Here is a 27301-nt window from a genome sequence, read left to right on the forward strand (position 1 = left end):
TAGGGATGTCGCTCAGGATCAGTCCCCAATACTGAAAATACACACGCACACGCACACGTCACCTGCAAAGAAAAAGCCAGCCTAGGAGAAGGGACAGAGAAGGCCAAGAGCTTTCTCCTCTGTGCTCTTACTTTAGCAAAGGTCCATTTGCGTCACCAGGGGACACACTGAAACCTCAGCGATGCCAGGGAACAACACGCACAGGACCCGGGCTCACGGCAGCTAGGTGACAGCAGAGGGCGGAACTGAGCTCTAGACTCAGAGGACCTGGCGCTATCTGCCCCCACTCCTGAACGTGCCCTGGCGACCAGCGGGGGACAGCTGCTACCCTGCAGAGCATCTCCGTAACAGGTGGCTCCCCACCATGCCCCTGTCCCCAGGCATGTCTGCAGCTGGCTCCCTAAGCTGTTTTGCAGGACTGTCTACACGTCCTGCTCACCCTGGGCAAAGTGGTAGAGCTCAGGGTATAGCAGCAACCCCAGGTCGGGCGGCTGGGGCCCGCCAGCCTGCACCGAGGCTCTGCAGGGAAAGCCAGACCCCTGGTAAGCATTCGCATCCACTCTGCAGAACGCCTGCAATGAGCAGAACCCTGGATAGGGACACAAAGATTAGCAGCGCGTGGTCTGTGCCGTCCAATGCTCCTGTGTTACAGTCTCATGGGGCAGACCGCTATTTACACAAGTAATACAGCAGCATTTGTACAGTACCGAAACAGTTTCACAAATTGTTATGGAAAGCCAGGTGTGGTGGTGCACACCTGCAGTCCCAGTGCTCTGGGAGGCTGAAGCAGAAAGATCACAAATTTAAGCCTAACCTGTGCAACTTTAGTGACTTAGCAAGACCCTGCCTCAAAATTAAAAAGGGCTGAGGATACAGCTCCATGAGAAAGCCCTGGCTTCAATGTCCAGTAACAAAACAAAGCAAAAACAGAAGTTCCATGTCATAATACTAAGGTTATAACATTACTGAGAGAAAATGTTTAAATCTCATACCCTTGAGATGAGCAGGGATGGAATTTTAAGTTTTATGCTTTGTTGAGCATAAAAGATGAACTACTTACCCTCAGAGAATCTGGCTGTGACATTTTCTATATTGTAAAATTTAAGACTTTTAGCTAGATCTGGTGGTACACACCTGTAACTCCTGTACTTAGGAGGGTGACGCAGGAAGATTGCCATGAGCTATACAGTGAGGTTAAGACCAGCCTAAACTACATAGGAGACCCTGTCTCAAAAAATCAAAGTAATAAAAAAAAAAAATCAAAGTAATAATAATAATAAAATAAAATTTAAGATTTTAAAACCATTTTACTACCCTGTGCTTTATCCACGCCAGTTCACAGAGGACGGGACACATCCCTCCCCGGCCAGGAGGGTGCCAATCAGCCGCACAGGGCGCTGCACACCAGCGGGCTATAGTTCCAGGCTCACCTCACCCACCCAGAGCCAAGCAGAAACCAGCACTGCTCTTCTGACAACTCCTCCAAGTCACCCGTCAAAGCCGCCTAAACTTGTCACACCTTGGGGGACGCTCTGTGCTTTACTTTCCTAAAGGCAGCAATATATGTATCTTTCAAAAAACACACTATCAGGTGACAGTGGCAAAACGATAACCAGAGGTAAAATCCTGATGATGCTTACATGAGGTTTGCCGACTATCTTTTAACCATTTTCTTAAGTTTAATTTTTAAAAATAAGAAATGGGGTGAAACGATTGGTTCCAAAGCCCTCCCCGAGCCCCAGCCAGCTGCGACATTAGTTGTGTAATTCTGTCCTACTGTTAATCTTGGAACTGCCAAAGTTGCAACCTGCATTAACAAAGGAAGAAACCAAGCAGGACACCTTCAGGCGGTCCACACGCCAAGGAAGCTGAACCAGCCCCCACGCTGTCTACACCGAGGCAGACTGGAAGAGGCCACACTGGAGTAGAGTGCTCCCTGAAACCCACAGCACTGCACTGTCCTGGAGCCATCCCTCCAGGCCCAGGTCTCAAAGGATGTGAACGCAGGACGTACTTTGCCAGTCCAAACCCTAGTGCATTTCAGGCAGCCCTTCAGTCTATGAGGGGCTGGTGTATTACTAACAGCTTCCTGGCACTGAATGAAAAACACCCAGGTCTTAATCTTGGAGCTTGAATCCCATCCAGGTTCTACGTAAGAGCTGGCTGCGAGGGCTACAGCCGCAAGCATGCTCAGCGACTGCGGCTGTGCCGTGAGACCTGAGTTTTGAAACCAGGATTGGTAGCTTAACAAAATTTACTGGTTGTAGAAACAGTAAACTTGCCTCCAGGGAGGTGAGCTCAGCCTCACCATTCTGACAGCAGCCCCTGGTGGCCAGTTTAGTGAAAAGTGTTGGCTCCGAGGCTGAAAGCTATGACCTTCCTACTTAATGAAGGTCATGGGAGCAGACAGGCCATGCTAGGTAACAGCTTAGGGGTGGTGAGGGAATTGGCAAAAGTCTTAACTAAGATGAGCCTCTGTGCCCTAGAAGATGCCTGGACTTTAGATGATCTGCCTCTTGCATTTAAAAAAAATGGAGTATTATCTTGCAAAGTAGAACAAGGGCTGGAGGTATAGATGGGGTAGAGCACTTGCCTATCATAATTAGGCCCCATGCAACAAAAAAAGAAAAAAGCCTGGGCATGGTGGCGCATGCTTGTAATCCCAGCACTCGGGAGGCTGAGGCTGGAGGATTGCTACTGTGAGGTCCAGACCAGCCTGGGCTACAAAGTGAGTTTAAGGCCAGTCTTAACCGCATAGTGAAACCCTGTCTCAAATAGACCAAAAAAAAAAGGAAACAAAGAAAGTAAGAGATCCTTTTGTTTCATTTTGTTTTCTGAGACAGAGTCTCCCTAAGTAGTGCAGGCTGGCCTTGAACTCACTCCTCCTGCCTCAGCCTCCCAAATGCTGGGATTAGGGCTTAAGGCACAAGGCAGGTAATATTTAGTGTGAGAGTAATGTTACCCTAAGTTGCACAGAAAGCCTTTAAATGTTCAGGGAGCACAGGTACTTGCACAAAGTTGGGCAAACGCGGTCTGCTCATTCGCGTGGCCAGAGTGTGCTAACGTTCACGCACTGGATGCTGGGAGTGCACAATGTAACATAAAGAACAGCTCCTATGGCCAAAACCTGCAGGAGACAGTACTGTCTCACAGAGAATCAAAGAATGTTCTGGATCTCAGGGCCTGAACAGTGCCAGAGATTCACACCACCAAACGTGAACAGAGGGCTGGCTGCTGGAGGCCACGGAGGGTGAGGGAGAAGCCCTGAGCTCCCGGCCCACTCTCCACAGGGTATGCTTGCTCTCGGCCACCGGAGAACAATCTGGAAACAATCTCGGGCAGCTGCTCTCATCAACAAACTGTTTATTGTAAGAAAGTGGCTGGGTCAAAGGCTAAACATCAGCCTGAGCCGAAAGCATACAGAACAAAAATCAATACAGTCCCCGCAAAGGAAGGCCAGGCCTTGGCCTGCAGAAGAGCACCCCAAACTCAGTTCTCAAAAGGCAGGAGCTGGGACAACCTGTGAATTCCAGCATACACGGCTGCTCTGCACGTCGTTACAACTGAGTGCTTGCTGCTCATTTCAGACTGGCTTTACACGAAGGGCTACAGACTGCATTGAAAAGAGACAGAAATCAACATTCTTTCACTTCCCCCAAAACCTTAGCAGTGGGGTAGAAGTCGATTCCATCTCACATTTGTTCGACAACAGGCCTAAAATGCTCATCCACACTGCACAGGTCATACAGCCTTCTCTAAACACGTGAACTGCAGCGGGAAGGCTGATCAGCCAGGCGACTGCAGGAAGGAACTGTCACATGGGTAGCAGTGGCCTGATGCCTGTGCTTTCACACAGAGCTCTGCTCTTTCAGGAACACACGCTGGAGCAGTCACAGATAAGAGACGATGTGCTCTCTGAAACCCGGCCTGAAATGGGAGAGCAGGAGGAGAAACAGGCCGGAAGAGATGAGACAGCTGTGAACGGGACAGTGACTGCAGAGCAGTTCCCCGCACAACTTACTCTGTATATTTGAAATGATCTATACAATGTTTTCTCTTGCTATGTGCACAGATCAAGAGTTCCTTCAAAATTAGGGAGAAAAATGTTTTCTTAAATATAAGAGAAGTATTAACCTACTAGGACAAAGGCACAAGTGACCCTATGAAAACACACACCGACATACACCACGGTGTCGCCAGGTGTCCCACGTGACCGGCTTCCATGCCTGAAGCAGAGCTGTTACTATCGGAGTCGAACACTGGAGCCACAGAGAAGGACACGCTCTCGTGGCTTAACGGTATCATGGAGCGTACGAACACAGGCGAGTTGCTCAGAAAACCCAACTCATAAAAAGTAGGGACAAAGTTTTTAAAGCACACAATCTAGTGCACAAGCTGTGAAAATGAAACTTCTTCTGTAAAGCTGAGGCTGCTATACACTGCACTGATAATTCTTAAACTGAAGGGGAATTAATTTGACAAAAAGCCTGAAACAAAGAACATTAAGTAGAAAGCAAAATATTATTTCATTGTGCTTAATTATGAGGCTGTGTCTATCAATGATTTCAATTTGTTCCAGCATAAAAACAAAAGTAGTAGTCATCATGAATTCTTAGAAAAGGGTGCACTTAAGACATTAAAAGAAATGTATTTCAGTCTAATTGCTTTTCCAGGACCAGCATAAATCCTAGTAGATCTACAAAGGGCGAGAAAGGTCAGCCTGTCCTCCCAGCACTGTCCCTGAAAGAATGAGTTCTGCAGCACGAGTTTGGTGACAGACAAGGCCATCCTCCCAGACAGGCGCACAGCAGCCTGAGATGCCACACTGGACCCCAACACTGCTGAAGAACATATACACAAAGAGGGGAACCTGTGAAATTGCAGACTTTTGACCTTACAGCATTTGTGCGGACCGAAAAGCTGCAGAAAAAAAACCCAAGCACGTCAAGGTTGCCAATGGGAAATAACAATCCAGAGTAATTCTAGACAGAAAGAGTCTGGATCTGCCCCTTTAAAGATTAACCATCATTTTTTAATTTATGAAATCACTGTTTCACATTCCTTTAAAAAGCTGTATTTCCTTACAGAGATTAAAAATGGGAAGGGGTAATCTGATTCAAACATTACACAATGTATACATTTTCAAAACATCACACAGAACCCCATAAATATGTATATTTTTATGTTTTTATGCACCAGTTAAATGTTTCCACTTTTACAAAATGGGAAGGGGAATTAATGACGCTATTGGTCACTTACTGTCTAAGATCTGCTGTACGTTACGTTCATTTTTGTTCAAAGAAAAGGAGACGCACCCGACTCTTTTCCTAGGGCACAGAAAAATAAATCTTCGCAGGTTTTGTTGAAGCACAGTCACTCTTAATTTTAATCTTTCAAACTTTCACTGTGTTCACAGGATGCAAGCCGCTTTAGACTAAAATTTTCACTGCCTGGTGCTCAGCAAAGATGCGTGGGCTGAGGCAACCCCGCAGCCTCGCCCTGGCCCTGGGGACGGCCAGCTCCGCTCACACCCGCAACACGGGTTCCAGGCTGGGCGGCGTCCCAGTCCTCGGCTACAGCACCACCACCCTTCCAGCCCCCACCGCCCCGCACAAGCCCTGGTCCGCAGAACAAAGAGCACTCGGGACTCCAGTGTGTCACAGGGAAGCCGCGGCCCCTCTGCAGCAGAAATGCAGCTCCTCCGCTCTGCGTCTTCCCATCCTCGGGGCCAGTGTGGAAGAGACTGCCCCACGGAAGCAGGTGCTGCCGAAGCAGTGTTACGACTCCTGTAGTTTTAGTTAAGCCAGAAATATCAATTTAAAAAAACTGGGGGGAGGGGCATGCTGACATTTTAAAAATTCAAATACCACTAAAAAGTACGAAGGAAAACCAATCTAGGAGCTGGAGGCCCTGCTCTGGGGCAGAGCACTTGCCCCCAGGGACAAGGCCCAGGTTCCACCCTGGCGCAACGATAACAGAAAGCCAGGCTCCTCAGCTGAGGAATTGCGGTTTAAGCTCTAGGATTTTTTGTGAGGGACAGATCTCCCATGATCCATAAGGACCAAAATTACAGAGGTTAGCTCCAACATTCCACCTTTCTTAAAAATGTATTTATTTTAACTGACCAAAATTATAGGTATTTATGATGTTCCTCCAATGTTTTGATGGATATTTGTACACACTGTGGGATGGAAACTCCGTTTCGTCCATGGATCACACTACTAAACCCAAGCCTGGAAACAGTTGGCAAGGAAAAACACCCGCAGCCCGGCAGCAGGGGCCTGCGGGAGGGCATGAGAGGCCCGAGGTACCTGGCAACACAACACCCACCCGCTCTCGCATCAGAGGCCTTCTGGGCAACAAACGGCACATGCTCCTTCCCCCAGGAGAAGGGCCCGCCGGCCTAACGGGACAGCTCCATTCCCTGACAAAAAATGGGCCTGTGTGACCCCCGTCACCACCAAGCTGTGACCCAGACAGTGGCGCCTGCACCCCAAGCTCTCAAGCCTTCCCACGGGGATGGAGGAAACCAGCAGTAAACTGCCGTCCACGTGGAGAGCTCCTAAAACCCGCGCGTTCCCTAAAAGCAGTCCCGAATGATTAGCACGCAGAGAAACAATGTGCTCCTGCTCCAGTTCCCATCCCCGGATCTGAAGGGAACATGTTTTAAAAGGCGCTCAGGGCTCAGACCCAGCTCCTGAAGGCAGCCCGCAAGCTCCTGCTCACGCCCAGACAACCTGGCCCGCAGGGCTTCCCTGTCACCACGGCAGCCTGCCACCAGGCCGCTCTGACCCTGTCCCGGCCTGCACCTGCCTGGGCCCTCTGAGCCGGTCCCGGTGTGGGCCTACTCCCCGGCATGTGCACTCTGGACCCGGAAGACAAAAGTCTGCTCTTAAGAATGCTCCAAAAAAAAAAAAAAAAAAAAAGAATGCTCCAAGATTTCCTAGAGACAGCTTCCGCCAACTTCCCAGGAGGTGACCCACAGTCCACACGCGCTCACACATGGCAGCGATTAGGGAGCCGGTGCAGAAGACAAAAGCATTTGGACTTGGAGGATTTTTTATTCCAAAAGAGCCTGTTTCCCATCCACAAATTTGTGACTGCATAAACGGTGGTTATAAGTAGTCTGAGGAAATAAAACCATGCTTGCTAGATGGGGTGCAACCCCAAGAAGGTGCTGCTAGGCACGGTGTCCCTCCAGTCCCAGGGCCCGGCCGCCCTGTCCCAGACCCCACGACAACACCGAAAACACAAAGAAAAACCCAGCCTCTACCCAAACTAAGTAAAAGTGGAAGACAGATGAAGGTACGTGTGTCTCTACCTCCCAGGAGCACTCTTGATCCCCACGTTGGTCCTAACCCTGAGTACCGACTCGGCAGCAGGGCTGGGGACGCACTTGCAGAAACACAGGTCAAGCAAATGACAGGTCACACAGTAGCTGAAAAGCCTTCTCCCTCCCAAAAATGAAATCATGAGAAAGGAAGCTAAGCAAAACACCCACAAATTATTCCTTCCCCCTTTCCACGTCAAAAAGCATCATGTCACTTCTTGCTATGGGTATTATGCCTGGTACACGGGAAGTCAGTCAAAATGAACAAAAAGCTTCCAGTTTTGGGCAAGGGTGAAGGGAAAAAAAGAAAGGAGAGAAAGAGGTATATGAAAGACCCTTTAAAACATCCACAGCTATAAAAGCTTTTAAATGTTTGCTTTAATCTGCCAGCTGCTGCTGGCTGTGCAGTACTGTAAAAGGGCTGCCGCAGACCCTGGCGGCCGCGTCAGAAGCCATTCAGGGCGCACCTGGGCGGCTGCCTTTCTCACTAATTTGGGTCTCCAGAAATGATGTTCCAACTGCATCTTAGAGAAATGCTAGAGAACGCGCTCCCGTTGTACACTTGAGATTCAGAACTAGAACGAAAGGTGGGAGAAGGAGAAGACTCCATGTCAGACGCTCTGCTAAAAAATGGCTGGCAAGGATTTTGTTCTTAATGGGGAATTCTGCTTAACCCAATCGAAAAACATGCCGCCGCCCAGTTGTTCTAGAACCCAGGCTCTAGGCTGAGGACGGGATCAGCGGTGCAGCCAGAGGCACTAGGTGAGCTCTCCAGCACTGCAAGGAATAAACAAACAAACCCAGTTTCCTCCTTGGCGGCTGAGGCGCCCTCCCGGGCTTTGTCCTACTGATTCAGGCCACTGCGACTTGTACAGGAGATGCCGTCTATAGCAGCGCTCAGCTAACTACTGAGCATGCCTCAGGGATGAGACATTCTGTCCAGTTTTCCAGAATCTTCCACAGCACAGGGCTACCCTCAGCAGGCCATCAAACGTTTGCTGACTATCAGGTAAGGGAGTGAGAACCATGTTTCCTCATGAAGCAGGACATTTGGCACACACCCGTAATCCCAGCACTCAGGAGGCTGAGGCAGGATGATCAAATATAAATAAGAAATCTGAAAAACAAAGCAAACAGTTTCAGAGAAGTAATTCCCCTTCACTATAGATATGTACATCAAAGTGATCGCGTGGATGCCTTAAACATGGATAACAAAAGATAAATTTTGAAAAAAGCAATTCCCTGAGCAGAAGGAGACTATACTAGATTTTGACACATCTATAAATATCGAAATTGCCCCTTCCCAGCAATACTTGTTTTTTGAGGAAGGAACAAAAGTGTTGTAGAAAGTTTGGGTAGAATGGAAATGAAACATCCTAACTCCTTTCTGTTTCAAACGTGCCACAACTCCCACTCTACAGAGCCCTGCATGTCCACGGCACGGTGAGTCCGCCCAGCTCCTCTAATAACAAACTCGCTTGTCACTTCTCATTACCGTTCCCCCTTGATCCCCAGGGTCGAGTAACCGGACACCCCCACACAGGCCCTGCCAAAAGTCTAGCCGGCTTCTATTTCTCAGGTCGCCTACACATCGTTAGCTCCCAGCCACAATGAACGCCCAAAAGAATCCAGAGATCTTTCATTTTGAGGGGAAAAAAAACTCATGCTTCCCAGGTCACATCAGAAAGCTAGGCGGGAGAGGCCCCACAAAACAGCCTCAGTTCCCCAAGAGCAACGCCACCCACCATCCTGGGGAGTTGGACATCTAAGGGACCCTGGCAGGGACTCTGGGTGGGGACAGCTCTGTCCTCATGACAGGTCCAGGACCCAGCCAGTCCCAGTCAACCAGCAGGGGTCCTCAAGACCCCCAATGCAGGGCTGCAGGCCTCTTCTGTGCCCTGTCTGTGGCGGAGAGCAAACGGAAACAGAAGCAGAGAAATGGAAACGAGACGGCCAGTTTCCGAATTGGGGAAGAACTATATTTTTCCCATAAAACTAAATGTTTTTTTTCAGACAAGGTCTCACTACATAGTGCAGGTTGTCCTTGAACTTACTATGTAGCCCAGGCTGGCCCAGAACTCATGGCCATCCTCCTGCCTCAGCCTCCTGAGTGCTGGGATTACAGGCATGCACTATCATGCCTGGCTAAAATTAAATTTTATATAAAATAAATGTATTATAATCTTTTTATAATAATTATAATTACTAAAATCTTATTATAATATTATAAAACATCAAGGAATTATGTTCTTTCTGGTGTTCCGCAAGAGAAAGGACTGTAGCTTTTCTATAAAACTATGTCCCTCAGAATCGCAATCAACCCAGGCATGGTAGTGCACACCTGAAATCCAGCACTTGGGAGGCAGAGGCAGGAGGATCTCTGTGAGTTTGAGGCCATCCTGGGCTACAGAGTGCATTCAAGGCCAGCCTGCAATACAAAGTGAGACCCTGTCTCAAAAAAAAAAAAAGAATCGTGACAGTGTCCTAGCACAGAAGAGGACACCTGCTAACCTCCTGTCCCCCCACTAGTGGGGCACTGACGAGCAGACCGCCCCTCAGCGCGGCTCCACAACACTCTAAGCCCGCCGTGCAGCTCACCCTCCCCCCTCACCGCGACACCCGCAGAAAGGGACTCGCTATGCAGCTCAGGCCAGCCCTGTACTCACTTTGTAGCCCAGGCTGATTTCAAACTCACAGCAATCCTCCTGTCTCAGCCTCCTGAGTGCTGGGATTACAGGCGTGGCCACCACACTGGGTGTTTTTTAGTTTTTAGTAACTGCTTTGGCTCGCTATAAAATATAATATACATTCACTACAATCTAGAAAATACAGAAAAAGGTTTAAAGGATTATTGCAATCACCACTCAGCCCACCACCAGAAATACCCACTGTATGTACTACATTTCCTTCCAGTCTCGTTTCTGTGTTCTTATTTTTTTGAATGTCTGCTTGTTCATTTGTTTTTTGGTACCAGGAATCAAACTCAGGACCCTGCGCTTGCCAGGCAGGCGCTGTGTCACCAAGCTACATCCCCAGCCCTGGTCTTGTTTCCACGGACAGAGACAGGCCAGTTATGTGGTTCACGGAGCTCGTGGGTTAACACACGGGAACTCTGCTGGGGCCTGCATTTCCATCCCACCCCTGGGAGGCTGAATTAAATATGAAGACGCTGGCCAGAAAGAAAGCTGCGCTCGGCCACCCAGAGCCTGGACCTCGGCAGACCTTGTTTCTTCTTTCTGCCATGCATGGTGAGGCTGACAAAGTCATACATGATGGGATTTTACTGCGGGCGTCACATGCTTGCCATGGTGCTCAGGTACCCGTGAAGGCCTCGGAACATGTCCCGGCAAATGCCAAGAGCAGGCTGCTCTAGGTGAGTTATTCCTCCTGGGGACACGGTGGTTTTCTTCCCGCTGGCATCGCGGTAAAAACGAAGCACATAGGTGCTCCATAAATCCGTGACCCTTGCTACGGAGAGCTGTGTCGAGCTCCACACTGTATAAACACAGCTGGTGTGTGGTGGAAGTATCTGGACAATTCTTGTATTTATCTTGTTCTTTTGTATCCCATACTATAATGGGACCTAGTACACACTGCATGTAGAATGCACAATATTATGAACTGTGACTTTCAAATATTTTTTACAGACCCAAAAGGAAGTGCCACCAGTATAACGAGAAACTTCAAAACTGTACTATGTGACGTCGATACGGAGAGAAACAATTCATTTCAACAGAGCAGCTTTATAGTCCTAGGGGTCTGTGTGCCAGGCAGCTTAGCCAGCAGCGACACCTTGTGGCACGAGCTTTGATTTCAGGAGCAGAGCATTTCACAGGAAGCAAGAAACAGAAAGTGGCCCCAGACACCAGAGCCACAGGCGCGTGGTGAGTCCCACAGGTGAGGTGGGCAAGCCGAGACCCTCTTGAAGTAACTTACTTCTGTGGAGATCAACGAGATCCACCAACGGTGGCTGCAGGAAGGAAAGCCAAAGAAAGGTACAACCCAACTCTACCGCCCAAGTAGGTCTATAAATGCGGCCAACGGCACAGTAACTTGGAGGTATCCTGAGATGTCTCAGCATCCGCATCAGGACGGGCCCCAGAGGAACCGCTCCAGCCGCGCCCAAAAGGACCATGTCAGTCAGTGAGAGCTCACATTCACATCTGTGTGCACACTGATCCTTCTACTCCAGGAAAGCACAGTATAAAGCTGCTGCCGTTTCCTTCTGCAGCACCTTCAAGGTCTGCTAAGAGGAGCTATCAAGTGCTAGAAATGGAGAGAGGCCGGGCGTGCGGCTCCGTGCAGGAGGCCCTGTGTTCCATCCCCAGGACGGCAAAACTAAGAGAAAGAAAACTGCAAGGGCACAGGCACAGCAAGCGTGCACACACTGCTTGGTCCCTTGAGCTCCCACAGAACAGGAGGGAGGCAGAGGTGACCGCCGGGGAGGCCGGGGGCGGGACCAAAGCGAGAAGGGACTGCGCTGGAAGGGACGGCTCCAAGGCGGGCGTCTCTGAGCGCACAGCGAGCCCCCAGCCCCAGCACTCCCCTCGCATGCACCGTGCATAGGCGAAGCCCTCTTCCCCCGGGGACAGTAACAAGGAGAAACGGATCTCCCCGACCCCGGCCGCCCCAAGCCCTTCACCGGACTGGAAACAGACTCCAAGCTCTGCCTGGGATTTCCCATTGAGAGACCCACAGTGAGCCTCAGCTTCAAGCCTGCAGGACACACCCACCCTGCAAGCCCAGCACAAAAGCCAAGGCTCCCGCAGGAAAGCAGCAGCCGGAGCACACTTTCCTCTCTGCCTCTGGTCTCTGTCCCGAGCTCGGGAGGCCAGGACCCCCATCCAGTGTGGTGAGGGCTCCGGCTGTGAGCCCAGCCCCCGGGGAGGGGTCCTCCCTTCCTCCAGCCCTCCACACCAGAGCAACCAGGCCGGCGCAGCCCCCAGGGCTCAGAGACCTGGCCCACCGCGGCCAGGCGTCTGCGGGCCTCGCAGCACTGCAGCCCGGTTTTATTCTGGTATCTTCATGAGCCGCAGCTACTATTAACTGAATGTACAGGACGGAAAGTAAACGGTGGGCGCTGTGAGTTCCTGACATGGAAGCAAACAAGAGTTACACTGTTAACTCCCAAGAGCGTTCATCAAAAAGAGTGCAAACTGGTGAAAAAGGGGCAATAAAAATGAAATACAAGAATCTTTCTTAATTTGAACAATACATTAATAATTATAATAAGATGTTAAAAAGAGGTTTCTAAATGTAAAAACTACCCATTACTGTGTTATTCATTTTAAAAATGGAAACATTAGCTTTAGTCTTTTTGACTAGGTACTAGACAACTGTTAGGAACATTTTATATTTTTAACTCACTCAACTCCCAACAACCTAAGAATAATAAAAATAACAACATTATTGCTGGGCATGATGAGGCACACTTGTAATCCCAGAACCTAGAAGGCTGAGGCAGGAGTATCACTGTGAGTTCAAGGCCAGCCTGAATTACACATCAAGACCCTGTCTCAAAAAAGAATAACAACATTACCATTTAAATAATACAATTAATAGAGCTTTCACATATATTATTTCATCTAGTCCTCAAGTAATCCTGTAAGGCGCCTCGTACATCTCTTTCGGTACCAGGTAATGGCACGGTACCGAGGCAGCGCCACACTCTGTTCCCCTCTGGAAACTGAGCTCACCCACGAGCGCGCAGAACCTGAAAGACAAGGCCTCCTCCCTGGAGAGCTAGGGGGAAGGGTGTGCCGTTCTCCGCCAGGAAAAGCAGGGCTATGGGTGTGCAGGGCCCCCGGACGACTGAGAATTTGCTGAGACTACCGGGCTGTACCACTCTGCTCACAAGTCTGCCTGTTACAGGGAGACAGCAAAGAGGCAGAACGATTTGTCACAACGACTAAGAAACTGACAGCGTGTCAGGGTGAGGGGATTAGCAAGAACCCACACCTGAGGGACCTGGCACCTGCCCAAAACCAGGCATCAATCACAGGTGGGGCAGGCAGATGCAGGCCCGAGGACCCAGGCACTCCAGAGGCGGCGACAGCCACTGAAATCCTGAGGGCGCTGGCCACAAGGTGGCAGACGTGAGCACAACTGAAAAAAGCGAGTCCCTCCCCTAAAGACTGCTGAGCAAAGCCCAGATCAAAACAACTGACTGTGGTTTCCCATCAGCCCGAGGTCCCCACTACGCGCCAGTCCCAGCCCGAGGTCCCCACAGCGGGTCAGTCCCAGCCCTCCCTTCCTCTGGACACCAAAACCACAGAGCCTCAAACTGCTCATGGAAAATGGCACAGCACTTGCAGGTAACCTACACGTGGCCTCCCTAACCCATCTCAGAGGACTCGGAACACCAAGTACGGCAGAAACACTACAGAAAGAGCTTTTGTTGCACTGCACTGTCTTGGTAATAACAACAAGAAACAGGTCTGGCCACACACAGTGGCATGCGCCTATAATCCCACCTACTCAGGAGGCTGAGGCAGGAGAATGACCAGTGCAAGCCCAGCCTGGTCAAACTAGAAAGACCCATCTCCAAATAAAAAACAAAGGGCTGGGGAAGTAAGTCCATGCCACAGCACTGGCCTAGCATGTGCGAGCCCTGGGCTCAAATACAGAGCCTGCACACGTTTAGAACAGATGCAGTCTTTTGTCAAACGCCTCTGCAATCTGGTGGCAGAGCTCACAGACGTGGAGGGACCGCTACACAACTGCGACCTTCTTCCCTGAAAAGGGCCATAACCTGCACATCCAACACCTGCCAGACTCAGGACCCATCCTCCCCCATTGCATGCAAACTCTAAAAAATGCTAAAGACACTCGTACATCAAGACAAGTTCTAAACCCCAGGTCAAAATAGAAATCAAAAGTGAAGCTGGGCGTGGTAGCACACGCCTGTAATTCCAGCACTTGGGAGGCTGAGGCAGAAGAATCCATGCAAGTTTGAGGCCAGCCTGAGCTATACAGTGAGTTGAGGACCAGCCTGGACTACATAGCAAGACCCTGTCTCAAAATCAACAAGTAAACAAAGGTCCTGTCTGCTGAAACCGGACAGTTACGGAACAGGTCCTGAGGAGGTGCGCCCTCCCTGCGGAGCCCAGACTCACCTTGGCAGCCATCAGCAAGTGCAGAGGTGTTAAGGCAGGAGCTTGTCGGGCACCGCAGCTTAGGCCCAGAGTGGCCAAGATCTCCTTAAGGACTTCATGCCGACTCATGTTGCTTGACTTGAGCAAGTTAAATTCTTCTTGGGTTTGTACTACAGAGGAACTGGGAGGTAGTTCTAAGTGCGCCTGGAGAAAAAGATACAAATGCAAGGTGAATCGGGGGCCCTTACAGGCACTAGGAGAAACAGTTTAATCAGCCAGGCCTGGTGCTCCCAGCACTCAGGAGGCTGAGGCAGGAGGGTCACCACAAATGTGAGGTCAACCTGGGCTACATAGTTCAAAACCAGCCTGGATGACACTGCGAGACCCTGTCTCAAAAAAGGCAGGGGGCGGGGTGAAGTTTCATTCCCAAGTTTTCTGAGAACTTGACAATGAATTGTTCTCCTTAGCAACAGAACATTAACTCTGAACCTGAGCATCTGTAAAGCAATGACAAGCAATAAAAAGAAAGTATTCAAAAGGAGAAGGTGGGACGAACTCTGGATGTCACCTGTCACCCAGCAGCCGGTGACCTTGGGCAAGTCGGGCCACTGGTCCTGGGCTGAAACACTTGAAACGCAGTGGATGTGAGGCCAGGGACTCACCCATGGACGTGGGAAAGAGGAAGCAGGCTCACTCGCAGGAGTTCACAGGAACGGCTTCCTGCGCACCCAGGGAGTCCTTCCCTACCACCTTCCCTCGCCTGACCGAGTCCCCAGGGTTGGGGCTCCCTGGGTTTAGTCCAGGCTCTGCGGTCCAGTTAAAATGAAATATCGCTGGGTGGTGGTACACGCCTGTCATCCTAGCACTTGGGAGGCCGAGGCAGGAGGATTGCTGCAGTTCAAGGCCAGTCCGGGCTATACAGAGAGTTCAAAGCCAGCCTGCACTACATAGCAAGACTATGTGAAGGGAGGAAGGGAGGAAGGGAGGAAGGGAGGAAGGGAAGAAAGGAAGGAAGGAAGGGAGGAAGGGAGGAAGGGAGGAAGAGAAAGAAAAAAGAAAAAGAAAGAAAGATAGATTTAGGTGCTAGACTGGGGTAGAACTCAGTGGTAGAGCACATACCTAGCATATGCCAGGCTCTGGGTTAAATGCCCAACACAACTAAAAATAAAAATAAAGAAAGATTTTGGTGCTTCTCCAAGGGCAGCGAGAAGAGTGGCTGCCACGACTTGGTCTTCACGGCAGCAGGGACAGAACAGCAGGCGGGGCCTGCGCAGGGAAGCACTCCGGTCCTTACGGTATCAGGCAGTCTCGGTCCTCTGCTGGCACTGCCATTACCATGGTGACAGCCCATCTCCATAACCCGGCTCCTTCTGAAAACATGGCTTCTCAACGTAAAGCATCTCCAGCTCAGGACAGAAGGACTGGAGCAGACTGGGTAGAGACCAGGAGTGCTAGTGAATCCCCAGAGGGCAAAGAATGTGTCCCGGCCAGGCTGAGACGCCCCACTCCTGCCGTGAGCCAAGGGTGCACACAAGCAGCACCTCACATCCATGCCGGCGCTTTCTCTGGACAACTCCAGCCCAATCTCCTGGTCCACAATAACCAAGAACCAGCCCAAATCCAAGGCAAGTGTCCCCTGCACACCTGACCAGCACAGCAGCACAGGGACACTTCTGGGTCCCTTCTTCTCATCGCCAGGCAGCTCGCCCGACCAGGACACCTCGCCCGTTCTGCAGCTGGTCCTGCGCATACAGTGCTTCGCCGCCCTGACTGGGTCCCATCACTAGATTTACCGTAAGACGAGGGGTGGGAATGCGCAGAGGAAGGGGGCGCTAACCAGCCTGTAACTGTGTTTACTGGATGCTCTCAGGCGGTATCACTGAGATGCAGGCCTGGGGAGAGACTGTTCCCCTTCACGCAGGAGCCTGGAAGGCATCTAAAATCCACATGCCTCCCTCATCCTGGATCTGATTGGTGAAGCTGAGCTGCGCTGCCTTTTCCTGGGCAATGCACTGCAGGGTTGGATGTTATTGCAGCAGCAGTGGCGGTTTAAACAGCGCAGCCACAGATTCGCTGTGCAACCCCGAGAGCTGGATCCCAACGGTGCCGAACCCATGTTCTAGTCCAAGTCAGTGTACGGAGTGCCAAACTCGCCCTTCAAAACCAAAGTGAGGCTCTAGGAAGTCAGGTTAGGCAGCTTCTCGGGGAACGCGCGCTTGCTACGGGGATCGCACCTGCCATGAGAGGACTGGGGGGCGAGGCCTCCCCGCACCAGCTCGAGAGGTCTGCAGCCCTGCAGAAGCCCGCACGGCTGCCTCAGGCCCAGGCTGCCCAACACCAAGCCGTCTCTGCCCGAGTAGGGCTGGAGAGACGCACAGGGACTGAGACGAAACGGGAAATAAGCCATTCCCTAAGAAGATAAAAAGACCCCAGGGCAAAACGAGACCCAGGGCGTCCATCTCCGCCAGTCTCGGGCAGAACACCCCCATCTCTGGCGGCTCATTACACAGGAACCTCGGTCACCATCTCTAACAGAAACTCTCGTCCTAGGCTTTCAGAGATGACAAGAGCTGTGAGAGAAGCTGTGACTACTTCCTCACGTGAAAAGTTAATGGGGAGAGAAGCAGCAGAACCGAAGGGCGTCCTTATACGTGGAGCAAGTCGGCTCCTCCCTTCACCCCGTTCTATTTTCTCCTACCTCGGTATAAATGCGCTGTCTCTTCTGAGTCACTTCAACATTCTCTTATTTGGAGCTTTTCTCAGCAGTTAAGATTTTTTTTATTTTATTATGGTTTTCGATTTTGGAAATAGGGTTTTGCTATGTAAAAAAGGCTGGCTTCAAATTTGAGATCCTCCTGCTTCAGCCTCCTAGGTACTGGGATTACAGGCACTTAAGACTTTAAGAGTGCTAAATAAATCATAAAGAAATTGAGGACTTCAGGATGGTTTTGTTATTATTGTTACTGTTATTTTTAGTTTAGTTTTTTTGTTTTTTTCAAACAAGGTCTCACTGTGTACCTTAGGCTGGCCTTGGCCTGAAACTCACCACGACCCTCCTGCCTCAGGCTCTCGGGTGCTGGGATTACGGGCCTGCACCACCACACCCAGCTCTCAAGGATGGCTTTAACACTAACTACCTCTACAGTCAACGGCAATGTTTATCATGTTTGGTGCTGTTTAGAAGGACTACCCTAAATCTTTCGATTTCCTATGTTAAATAATGGCTTGATATGAACAGCAAGAAAGTAGACTGACATACTTTAGAAAGACTATTACCAGTAAAGACCAAAGCAAGAATTTTCTGACTAGTCCTAGGCTAAGTAACTGCAGCAGCCCAGCCCTGCCCCACCTCGTCCTCCCAGCCTAGGAGATGCGCTAAACTCACCATCAGGTTTAGAGCTCCCAGCCCGCCAGGCAGCCCCTGGCTAAGCTCTGGAGGCCTTCACTGTCTACGGCCATACCACCCTGAATGCGCCCGATCCCATCTGAAGGCCTTCACTGGGCAGGCTTCAGGAGCCCAAGCCCCGCCCCCCGCCAGAGGCCGGGAGCCCGGGGAAGCCCCTTCCGTACCTGGCAGAGAACGGCTTCCCCTCCACGGGCCCCGAAAGGCACTTGCACGATCACCCTGTCCTTGTCCTCGTTCTCCAGGTGGCCCTGCAGCCTGCCAGGGCCGAGCGGCTCCCCGGGGCCCTCTTCGTAGACACAGCCACTGCTCAGCACGCTGAGCCTCACGTCGCCCCGGCCAGCCTTGGAGAACACCAGGCTCTGCACGGTGCCCTGCAGCGCAGCCTTGCTGGTCACCCGCATGCCCCCGAGCAGGAAGCTGGACGACAGGCTCAGCACCTTCCCGCCCTGGGCGAGGTAGGCGGTGAACTTCCGGTGCACGTCCTCAGGGATGGGCTCCCTGGCGGCAATGACCAACAGCAGGCAGTGGTCTGGCCATGGGTCCCTGCGAGCGCTGTCCTCCGGCAGTGGGTACAGGATGTAGCTGTCGGTGTCCACGCAGTCGGCCAGGAGGGCCCGGACCTGCTGCAGCCGGTTGGGGGCATCCCGGGAGCCCGAGCCCACGTAGAGGAGGATGTTAGGAGCCTTCCCCATGGCGTTGCCTCTCCTGCCTTCCCTTCCGGGGCCCAGACCATCGGAGGTGCCCTGCGGACCGCCGCTGGCATCGTAGGGGAGCTCAGGGATGTCCTCGGCAGACGCAAACTTCACCGACTCGATGGTGCTGCTCTCCAGCTCCAAACACTCATGGCAGCTGGACAGGTGCAGGTGTCTGTGCTCGGCGGGGCCGTGGGGCTCGCTGTCCCCGGCGGGCTCACTGTCGCCGGCGGGCTTGCTGTCCCCAGCAGGCTCGCTGTCCCCAGCAGGATCGCTGTCCCCAGCAGGATCGCTGTCGCCGGCGGGCTCACTGCTCAGCTTGGGGGAGCCGTCCCCCGAGGCCTCCAAGCCACCTTTGCCGTTCTGTGCAGGCTCCATCTCTGGGGCGGGCTCAGTGATGGGCGGCAGGGCTGGGGCTCGGCCGCTGGAGGTCGGGTCTGCGAGCTCCTGCAGAGCGGAGGCCTGCAAGTGCACCGCTAGGGCAACAGCAGGGAGAGCCGCGTCAGCTCACCCTGCACCCGGCACCCCACACCCCCACCACCTGCTCCCACACACCTCGCCTCCAGCCTGGGGCCCCCGGGCCACAGGAAACTCCACTTCCCACATCTCTCCTGCACAAACCAGACAGCCTTGGATCTCATCTTTTGAGTACAGGGGATTGAACCCTGGACCTTTGCCCTGAGCTACATCCCCAGACCCCTCCTTTTTTAAAATTTTGAGATAGGGTCTCACTGAGAACTTGCCCAGGCTGGGCTCGAGCCTGTGATCCTCCTGCCTCAGCCTCCCAGAGTGCAGGGATTATGGGGGTGCACCACCACACCAAGCTAGAATTCTCTTAGTGACTGGTAAATAAAGGGAGATAAAGACAGACGATTTTGCCTACTTAGTTAAAAATTCGATTTCTTGGACGTTATTCTTCTACATGACAATGAAACTGAAATAAAGAGATCATACAGGTAGAGTCGATCCAAGCACAGCCCAGGGAAGTCATACTCAGGATACTTCCTAAGATCTAGTCGGCAGAAAGGTTCTACAGTATCTGCTCTCTGACTGGAGCATAAACTCATGATCACTAATTAAGGAAACATATACTGAGCCAGGTGTCTTGGTACAGCCCGTGATTCCAGCCCTCAAGGGGCTTGAGCAGGAGGATCTTGAGAACATGGAGCTCAAGGCCAACCTGGGCCACACAAGAGTTCAAGGCAAACCTGCAAGACCCTGTCTCAGGAAAAAAAATAAAAGATTGAGCACCTGCTGCATGCCTAACACAGTACTGGGCGTATGCATACGGCAAATGAGCAAACTGAGCAATTTACATAAATTTCTAAAGCTGGTAAGTGACACTTTTACTTGCCTATGATATAAATGGAAACTTTAACAGACACAGAAAGCCTGCACGTAAGCCTGAAGAGGAATGGTTTGTGTGTTTCCTAAAAGAAAACATTTGTAAAAGCTGTCAGATTTAGAACTTCATAGTAACACTATGCTTCCCACTCAGCAAAATCACAGTCTAGAAACTATTTATATTGTGTGAAATAAATGTTTTGAATTTGAATGCAAGCTCACAGACAATGCAATTATGAAAAATCCTAATGTAAGCTGGCCATTGCAGTACACGCCTGCGATGCCAACACTCAGGGAGGCTGAGGCAGGAGGATCACAAGATTGAACCTAGCCTGTACCACTTAGCAATACCCTGTCTCAAAATTTAAAAAAAAAAAAAAATTAAATATAGGACATGTAGTTCAGTGCAAAGACCCTAGGTTCAATCCCCAGTACCATAAAAAAAAAAAAAAAAAAAATAAAAAAAAAAAAAAAAAAAGAATTCTAACAAATCCTATAAACACTAATGATATATCATCCCTTGCCCCTCAAAACTCTTGACGCGTATATGAATTTTATACTTTTAGGGTTAAGTCAAACCTGCTGGCTGAATTAAACTGAAACTACGCCTGGCCCTTCAGTCATACAAAAAGGAGTGCTGGCAGACCAGGGCAGCCCTTCCACGAGTGACCTGCAGGGCTGCTAGGAGGGGAGCACTTTCGGAAGCTACTCACAAACGATCTTCTGCGGCACCAGCCCGTTCTCCATCTGGAGCCTGTCCTCCATGAACGCCGCCCCCAGCCTGCTGAAGTCGTCCACACTCGCCTCCGCAATTAACTGGTAGGGATCCCCTGGCCGGCAAGCCAGTGGCAGACAGCAGTCCGACCACTTGACGAGCTGAGAAAAAGGAGGCAGAAGAGAGAAGCTGACAGTTTTCAAGTGACCACCTTATTTTCCCTCTCAGGCTCCTCACCAATAATAATGTAAACAGTCAGGCTCCACAAATTACTAGATACTGCGTTTTACTAATATCTGTTGTTCTAGCCCCAACGTGCTTATTTGCAGGTGACAGCAGTGCTTCTGAGACACTCAATGCGACTCTCTCAGTTAACAGTAACTGCAGTGTCAGCTGCTAGAAGGAACCACCTGGGGAGAAGGCTGCTCCTCCGGGCCTTCAGTGACGGAGACCAGGAGGGGAGGACAAAGCCATGGCTTTACATCTGCACATCTTGGCAGAGCCCTGTTGCACTAGCAGGCGAGGCTTCGGGAAGGTGCCTGCGTGACAGGGATCAGAGCTGATTTCCGGTTAGCTGGGGGCTGGTCACAGGGCTGTGGCCTGGGAGCGTCATCTGCTTCTCCAGCTCCTCCCACTCTCTGCTTCCTGCTCTCCTCTACCCAGGTCCTTCCAGCATGTCACCCTGCCGACCATGCACTGAACCTTCCACAAATGTGAGCCCAAACAAACCTCTCCTCTAAGCTGTGGAAGTCAGATATTGGGCCTCCACGACGAGAAAGTGACTAAGACAACCTCACATGTAACCTACTGGGGCTGGGGGTGCAGCTCTAGGTAGAGAGCTTGCTTAGCCTATGGGAGGCCCTCCATTTGGTCCTCAACAGGCTGCATGAAATCACAGGTGGCTTGCAAAGTACAAGCCAAGCAGAACCAAAGCAGAACTCCTGGAGGCACCTCAGACTCAGAAATTCCTGCCACAGCTCTGACCCTGCAATCAGGAGGGCCCAGCAGCCAGCCTGCAGCCCCAGGGATCCCACCACGCAGAAACGCCAGGGTGGCTGTCAACAGTGCAGACAGTTCACACTGCCGCCACAAGGGGGACAGAGAGAGTGCGGACCAAACACCGGCTTTCCAGCCTTCGGGGTTCTGCAAAACTTCCTACTGGGAGATGGGACCCTGTGATCTATCATAGGGTACCCAACAGAAAAAGGAGCCAGGGGGTAGAAGGACCTGCCTCAAACTCCAAAATCACAGAGGCCTGTTTCTGGAGAAGTCTCTGTACTCTCAGCTCGCTCACTGGGAACCCGCAAACCACAACACTGTTAATGCCCATCGCAGTGCAGGGTTATAGGCGGAAAAGCCCACTACAGAAAGTGTGTGTGAGGCCCTGTGGAAAGCTGCGGCAGAATAAAGGGCTCCATGAGTGAAAACTATTACCTATCCTACACCTGCCTTTATAAACAACAGTGAAGCCATGTGCGGTGCCACACACCTGTAATCCCAGCACTCAGGAAGTTCAGGCAGGAAGACTGCCAAGAGTTCAGGCTGACCTGGGCTACACAGTGAGACTCTGTGTCAAAAACCTAGTAATTTCTCCACTGTTGGTAGAAGTATAAATTGGTATAATCAATATGGAAATCACTGTGAGGGTTCCTCAGAAAACTAATACTAGAGGTTTCATCTGACCCAGTTGCTCCCCTTCTAGGTATCTTCCCAAAAGAGTTAAAAGCATCATACCACAGTGATATACACACACCCACTTTTATAGCAGCACAACTTGTAATAGCTAAATCTTAGAAACAGCCCAGATACTCATCAACAGATGAATAATAAAGAAAATGGGGGGCTGGGGATTTAGCTCAGCGGCACAGCACCTGCCTGGCAAGTGCAAAGTTGTGAGTTCGATTCCCAGTACTGGAAAAAAAAAAAAAAAAACTGGCATTTAGACAAAAAAAAAAAAGGTCAGCTTGGTGGCGCACACCTGTAATCCGAGCACTTGGGAGGCTGAGGCAGGAGCATCATTGAGAGTTCGAGGCCAGCCTGGGCTACAAAGTGAGCTCAAGGCCAGCTTGAACTGCATAGCAAGAATCTGTCTCAAAAAGACAAAAAAAAAAAAGAAAGAAAATGTTATTTCTATATGCAATAGAGTACTACTCTGCCATACAGAAAGATGAGCTTGAGATATTTCTAGGTAAATGGATGCACCTTGAAACCATACTCATAAGTGAAATAAACTGGACACACGCGTGTAAATACTGCATTGTTTCTCTGCTGTGAAAAACCAAAATAAGGTAAATAAGGACCAAAATGGAGGATAGATATTGGGAAGTAGGAAGAAAATGTTCAAATGGGAAGGGGAACAAAGGAGTGGGGAAAAGAAGGGGAAAAGAAAGGGAAGGACTAGGAAGAAAAATAATAAAAGGAAAACAATAGAAACAAGAGGGGAAGAAGGGATGAAGGGAGGGGAGGGGAATGGGAAAAAAGAATCAAGACACATCATGTACAGGTACAAATTCCCTATGACAAATGTGATCATTATGTATGTCAAAAGTGTACCAAGGGGCTGGGGATTTAGCTCAGCGGCACAGCTCCTGCCTGGCAAGCGGGAGGTCATGAGTTTGATTCCTGGTACCAGAAAAATAAATAAATAAATAAATAAATAAATAAAATAAAAAGTGTACCAACAAAATTAATTTTTTAAAGACTGTAATAATAATAAATAAAAAAGAAAAGCAACCATGAGCATTATAGTCTCTAAGGTGCCATGAATGATTCCCTTGACTCTCCAAAACTGTCTTCATACTCCCTCAACTTTCCTTCTTTCCTTTTTTTTGAAACTGGGTCTCACTACGAAGCCCAGGCTGGCCCTGAACCCATGGCAATCCTCCTGCCTCAGCCTCCCGAGTGCTGAGAATACAGGCGTGTACCACCACACCCGGCACCCTCAACTTTCATAATCAGAAACACACAACTTTGAATCCGATTTTTCCATAGCTGGTGGACTGTTCTAGAGCTAACTCCTGCTGAAAAATTTTTTTTGCATTTTTATTTTACTGCTACATTTTAGACATACATAATAACATTCATCATAAATTGAAAAATGTTTTTTCTTTTTTTTCTTTTTTTTTTGGTCTTTTTGAGACAGGGTTTTGTTTTGTTTTTAAGTTTTTTAATTTGCATCTGTATTTCCAAACATAAATCCAGATTTAAATTACAAAAGAAAGAAAGAAATAAAGAAAGAAAGCTTCCCCCAGAGACAATGGCTACAGCCAGAGGATGAGCAGCTGGGCAGAGAGAGAATTCATTCGTTCAGCTCTCTGGTGGTATTCCATGCTTGTTATTTTCTTTGTCAACTATAAAACTATTTATGTCTCTCATGTTTAGGATTGAGTAAAACATAGCCATTGCCCAATGCTTTGTGTTTGGTCATAGCAAAATGTCATAGTTGCTGCATGACTCAACCTGATGTACTCTACCTTTTGCTTTGTTGAGACAGGGTTTCACTACGCAGTTCAGGCTGGCCTTGAGCTCACTTTGTAGCCCAGGCTCGTCTCAAACTCACAACGATCCTCCTGCCTCAGCCTCCCGAGTGCTGGGATTACAGGCGTGCACCACCACGCCTAGCACTGCTGAAAAACATTTTTTTAAACGCTGGATAAAATAAATAAACCAGTGGCGGTGGCACACACCTGTAATCTCAGCACTCTGGGAGGCTGAGGCAGAAGAATCAGGAGTTCAAACCCAGTCCCGGCAACTTAGTGAGACCCCATCCTAAAGTAAAAAATATAATAATAATAAATGCACTAACTGGCCTAGAGAATATGGAGAAAGACAAACCTCAGAACTGTCCTCCCTCTGCTCGTCACCTACTTGTCCCCCAGCTGGGACGTGGAGCCCCGTGTAGGCACCATGTGCCTGGCATCCCGGGAAGTCTCCGTCTCAAAGCTCTCGGCCGGTGCAGGGCAAGCTGAAGCTCACAGCCTCAACCAATACTGTGGAGACCCAGCTCTGGGAGTGCAGAGCAAGGACAGCAGAGGAGGAGCAGGGTGAGAAGACGCGCTAACTAGTGACCAGGGCAGGCTCTGCAGACAGGCTCCTGCACAAGCCTGCACCCTCCCCAGCTCCCAGCCACCTCCAGCCCACAGTGCCGGGGAAGCCAGAAGTCAGTTATGCAAACACGGAGTGAGCGCCCCGCTGTGGCAGCCCCCAACTGCACTGCAAAGGGGCCCTCCCATTCGATTCTCACACTCCTCTGCGGTGAGAGATACAGGAGACAAAGGAGAGGAAGGACAGGAAGAGGCAAAGGAGATCCGCATACACATCCCTGATCATGTTTCGTGGCCCGGCAACCATCTCCTCACCCAAGTGCACTTCCGTTCTCTAGCAATGAGGCCCAGGAGCCACAGACCATGCAAACCCTTTCAAGCAGCACCGGGCACCCCGATCAAAGCAAAGCCAGCACCGCCACACTGATACTTCATCCGGGGGCACGGCCCTGCACAGGACAAAAGCAAACCGGACACTGAAATCCGCACTACCAGTGAAGACAAAGGGGTGGGGGAAGAAAGGGGAAGTCAAGCAAAAGGCTTGCCCCCAAGATCAAAGCTGAGGGAGCCCTGCTTGGCCCTACACAAAGGGGCTTCCCCTTAAGCAGCCAGAAATCTGTTCAATAACTGAAGCCCTGGACTCGATGTGTCAACTCAGGGCAAGCACACAGGAGGACATGCACCACTTGGCTGAGAACTTCTGTCCAGGAAGTCCGCGAGTGTGACACCAGCTTTAGCCAGCTCGAGTGGCCTCTGCAAGCAGCAGGTGACGAGCGGAAGCTCTGTAGCAGCCGGGAGATCAGAAATCTCAACAACCATTCAGCTGCCCAGAGTCAGACAACCGATGTTGCTAATTTCTGACTGCTGCTTCTCCTCTTCCAAGTCTTTTTTTGTTTGTTTTTTTTTCCAGTGGTAGAGATTGAACCCCAGGCCTTGTTTCTGTTTCTTTTCTATTCTTTTCCTTTTTTTTGAGACAGGGTCTGCCTATTTAGCCCAGGCTGGCCTTGAACTCACGGTGATCCTTCCGTCTCAGCCTCCCAAGGGCTGAGATGACAGATGTGAGTCACCACGTCCACTCCAAATCATTTTAAATGCATGATAGGTTGCTAAAACAGTTCTAGCAACAAAATGAACAGAGAAGAGATGGGTACAGAGATATAAAGAATTTGAAACAATGATACTGAGAGCGATTAATTTCTAATGCCCTAGCTGCCTTTCAGATTTGGAAACAGGATAAAAGGATGCCAAAAAATTCATTTTCAGTCTCTCAGTGAAAAAGACAATATGCTCTATGCAGTTTTATAAGAAGGGTATTGCAAAAGCAAGTCACAGTGTAAGGGCGTCACAGCTCCATAGCAAGCAAGGGCTGGACTGATAAACCCACCTGGGTAATATTCAATAACAGCAAAGCCAAGGACTCAAAGAAAGGGCTAGTCAGGACTACACCTGTGTACAGGTGTGACACCGATGCTGTCACAACCTGTGTGTTCTTTAGATGTCCCCAGGCTCTACAGACCTGTCACCCAAGGTGCACCACTAGGGAGGGCATCAGAGGAGTCCTGGCAGTCTAGTAACCCACTGCTGTGTAACAAATGAGCCCAAGTGCAGTGGCTAAAAACTCAGCACTTATTTTGCTTGCAAATCTCAGCTTAGCAGGACAGCTGAGTTTGGCTCCACACGGCAGGAGGTGGTGTGGGATGTTGTCTCCGTAACAGGGGCTGATGGTCCACTGCTAAGACAGTCCCTCCTAGGGCTGGCGAGTTGGGGCTCCACTCAGGGACTCAGCCAGCGCTGTCCTGAGGGCCTGGTCCTCCAGGATACGGATCCAGCCACAGGGGAGCTGTGCTCGAGCAATGAGGCTCCCAGTGACCAGGCCTGGGAAGTCCAGCATGGGGTTCCACCACATCCCACTGCACAAGGAATCACTGAGGTCACTTGCCCAGACTCAGGGGATGAAGCAAGAGTCCCCATGCACTGGTGTCACCAGCTCTGCGAGGACAGTGTGTCCCTCACTGGGTGCACCCCCCAAGTTCCTGCATGAGCGACACACAGGGAGCAGAGCCCACAGCAGGGCGAACCCAGAAACAGCACCAACCTGCAGAGCCTGCATACGGCATGGCCGAGGAGCCAGGCTTGTTGACAGAAGCCACCAGGACTCCCAGGCTGTGTTACTCCAGCAAGGGTGAGCACTACAAGGAGCGAAGCCGCCTTCCTTCCAGCCCCGCTTAGTGTCCTTCCCTCGGTGTCCTCAGCCTGCGGCAGGGGCCACTGGCCACCGCCCATTCCACCGCCAGCCCCTGTCTCCGGAACCGCCCCAGCACTTCAAGGCCAGCCCTCTTCTCACACAAACTTCAGGAGCTCCGGGTTTGCTCCACTCACTAATCTGCCTGGATTGTGATGTTTCTAAAGCACAAATATGAGCTTTTACTCTTTTTTTTTTTTTTTTGAGACAGGATCTCATTGTGTAAATCAGGCTGGCCTAGAAGTCAGGGCGATCCTCCTGCCTTAGCCACCTCAGTGCTGAGATTACACAACTGTGGCACCAGGCTCGACTTTGTTATGCTTTTTAAAAAAGGCTTTTTAAACCAGGTGTGGTGATGCATGCCTGTAATCCCAGCACTCAGGAGGCTGAAGCAGGAGGATCCTTGCGAGTTTGAGACCAGCCTGGGCTACAAAG

At 50.5% G+C, this 27301-nt stretch overlaps 1 protein-coding gene across 1 annotated transcript in view; it reads right to left on the minus strand.

Annotated features, from left to right (window-relative positions):
* Hlcs (holocarboxylase synthetase (biotin-(proprionyl-CoA-carboxylase (ATP-hydrolysing)) ligase)) overlaps positions 1–27301 on the minus strand; it is a gene marked incomplete in the record, with an annotated part of 191247 nt that overhangs the window by 156803 nt on the left and 7143 nt on the right. Inside the window, 3 exon segments of the mRNA XM_013504641.1 lie at positions 14446–14628; positions 17995–18998; positions 20580–20742. Of these exon segments, the coding sequence (XP_013360095.1) occupies positions 14446–14628; positions 17995–18998; positions 20580–20742 (1350 nt within the window).

This window comes from Chinchilla lanigera, unplaced genomic scaffold (assembly GCF_000276665.1).
Source record: "Chinchilla lanigera isolate Chin_1 unplaced genomic scaffold, ChiLan1.0 scaffold00006, whole genome shotgun sequence".
Lineage (NCBI taxonomy): Eukaryota > Metazoa > Chordata > Mammalia > Rodentia > Chinchillidae > Chinchilla > Chinchilla lanigera.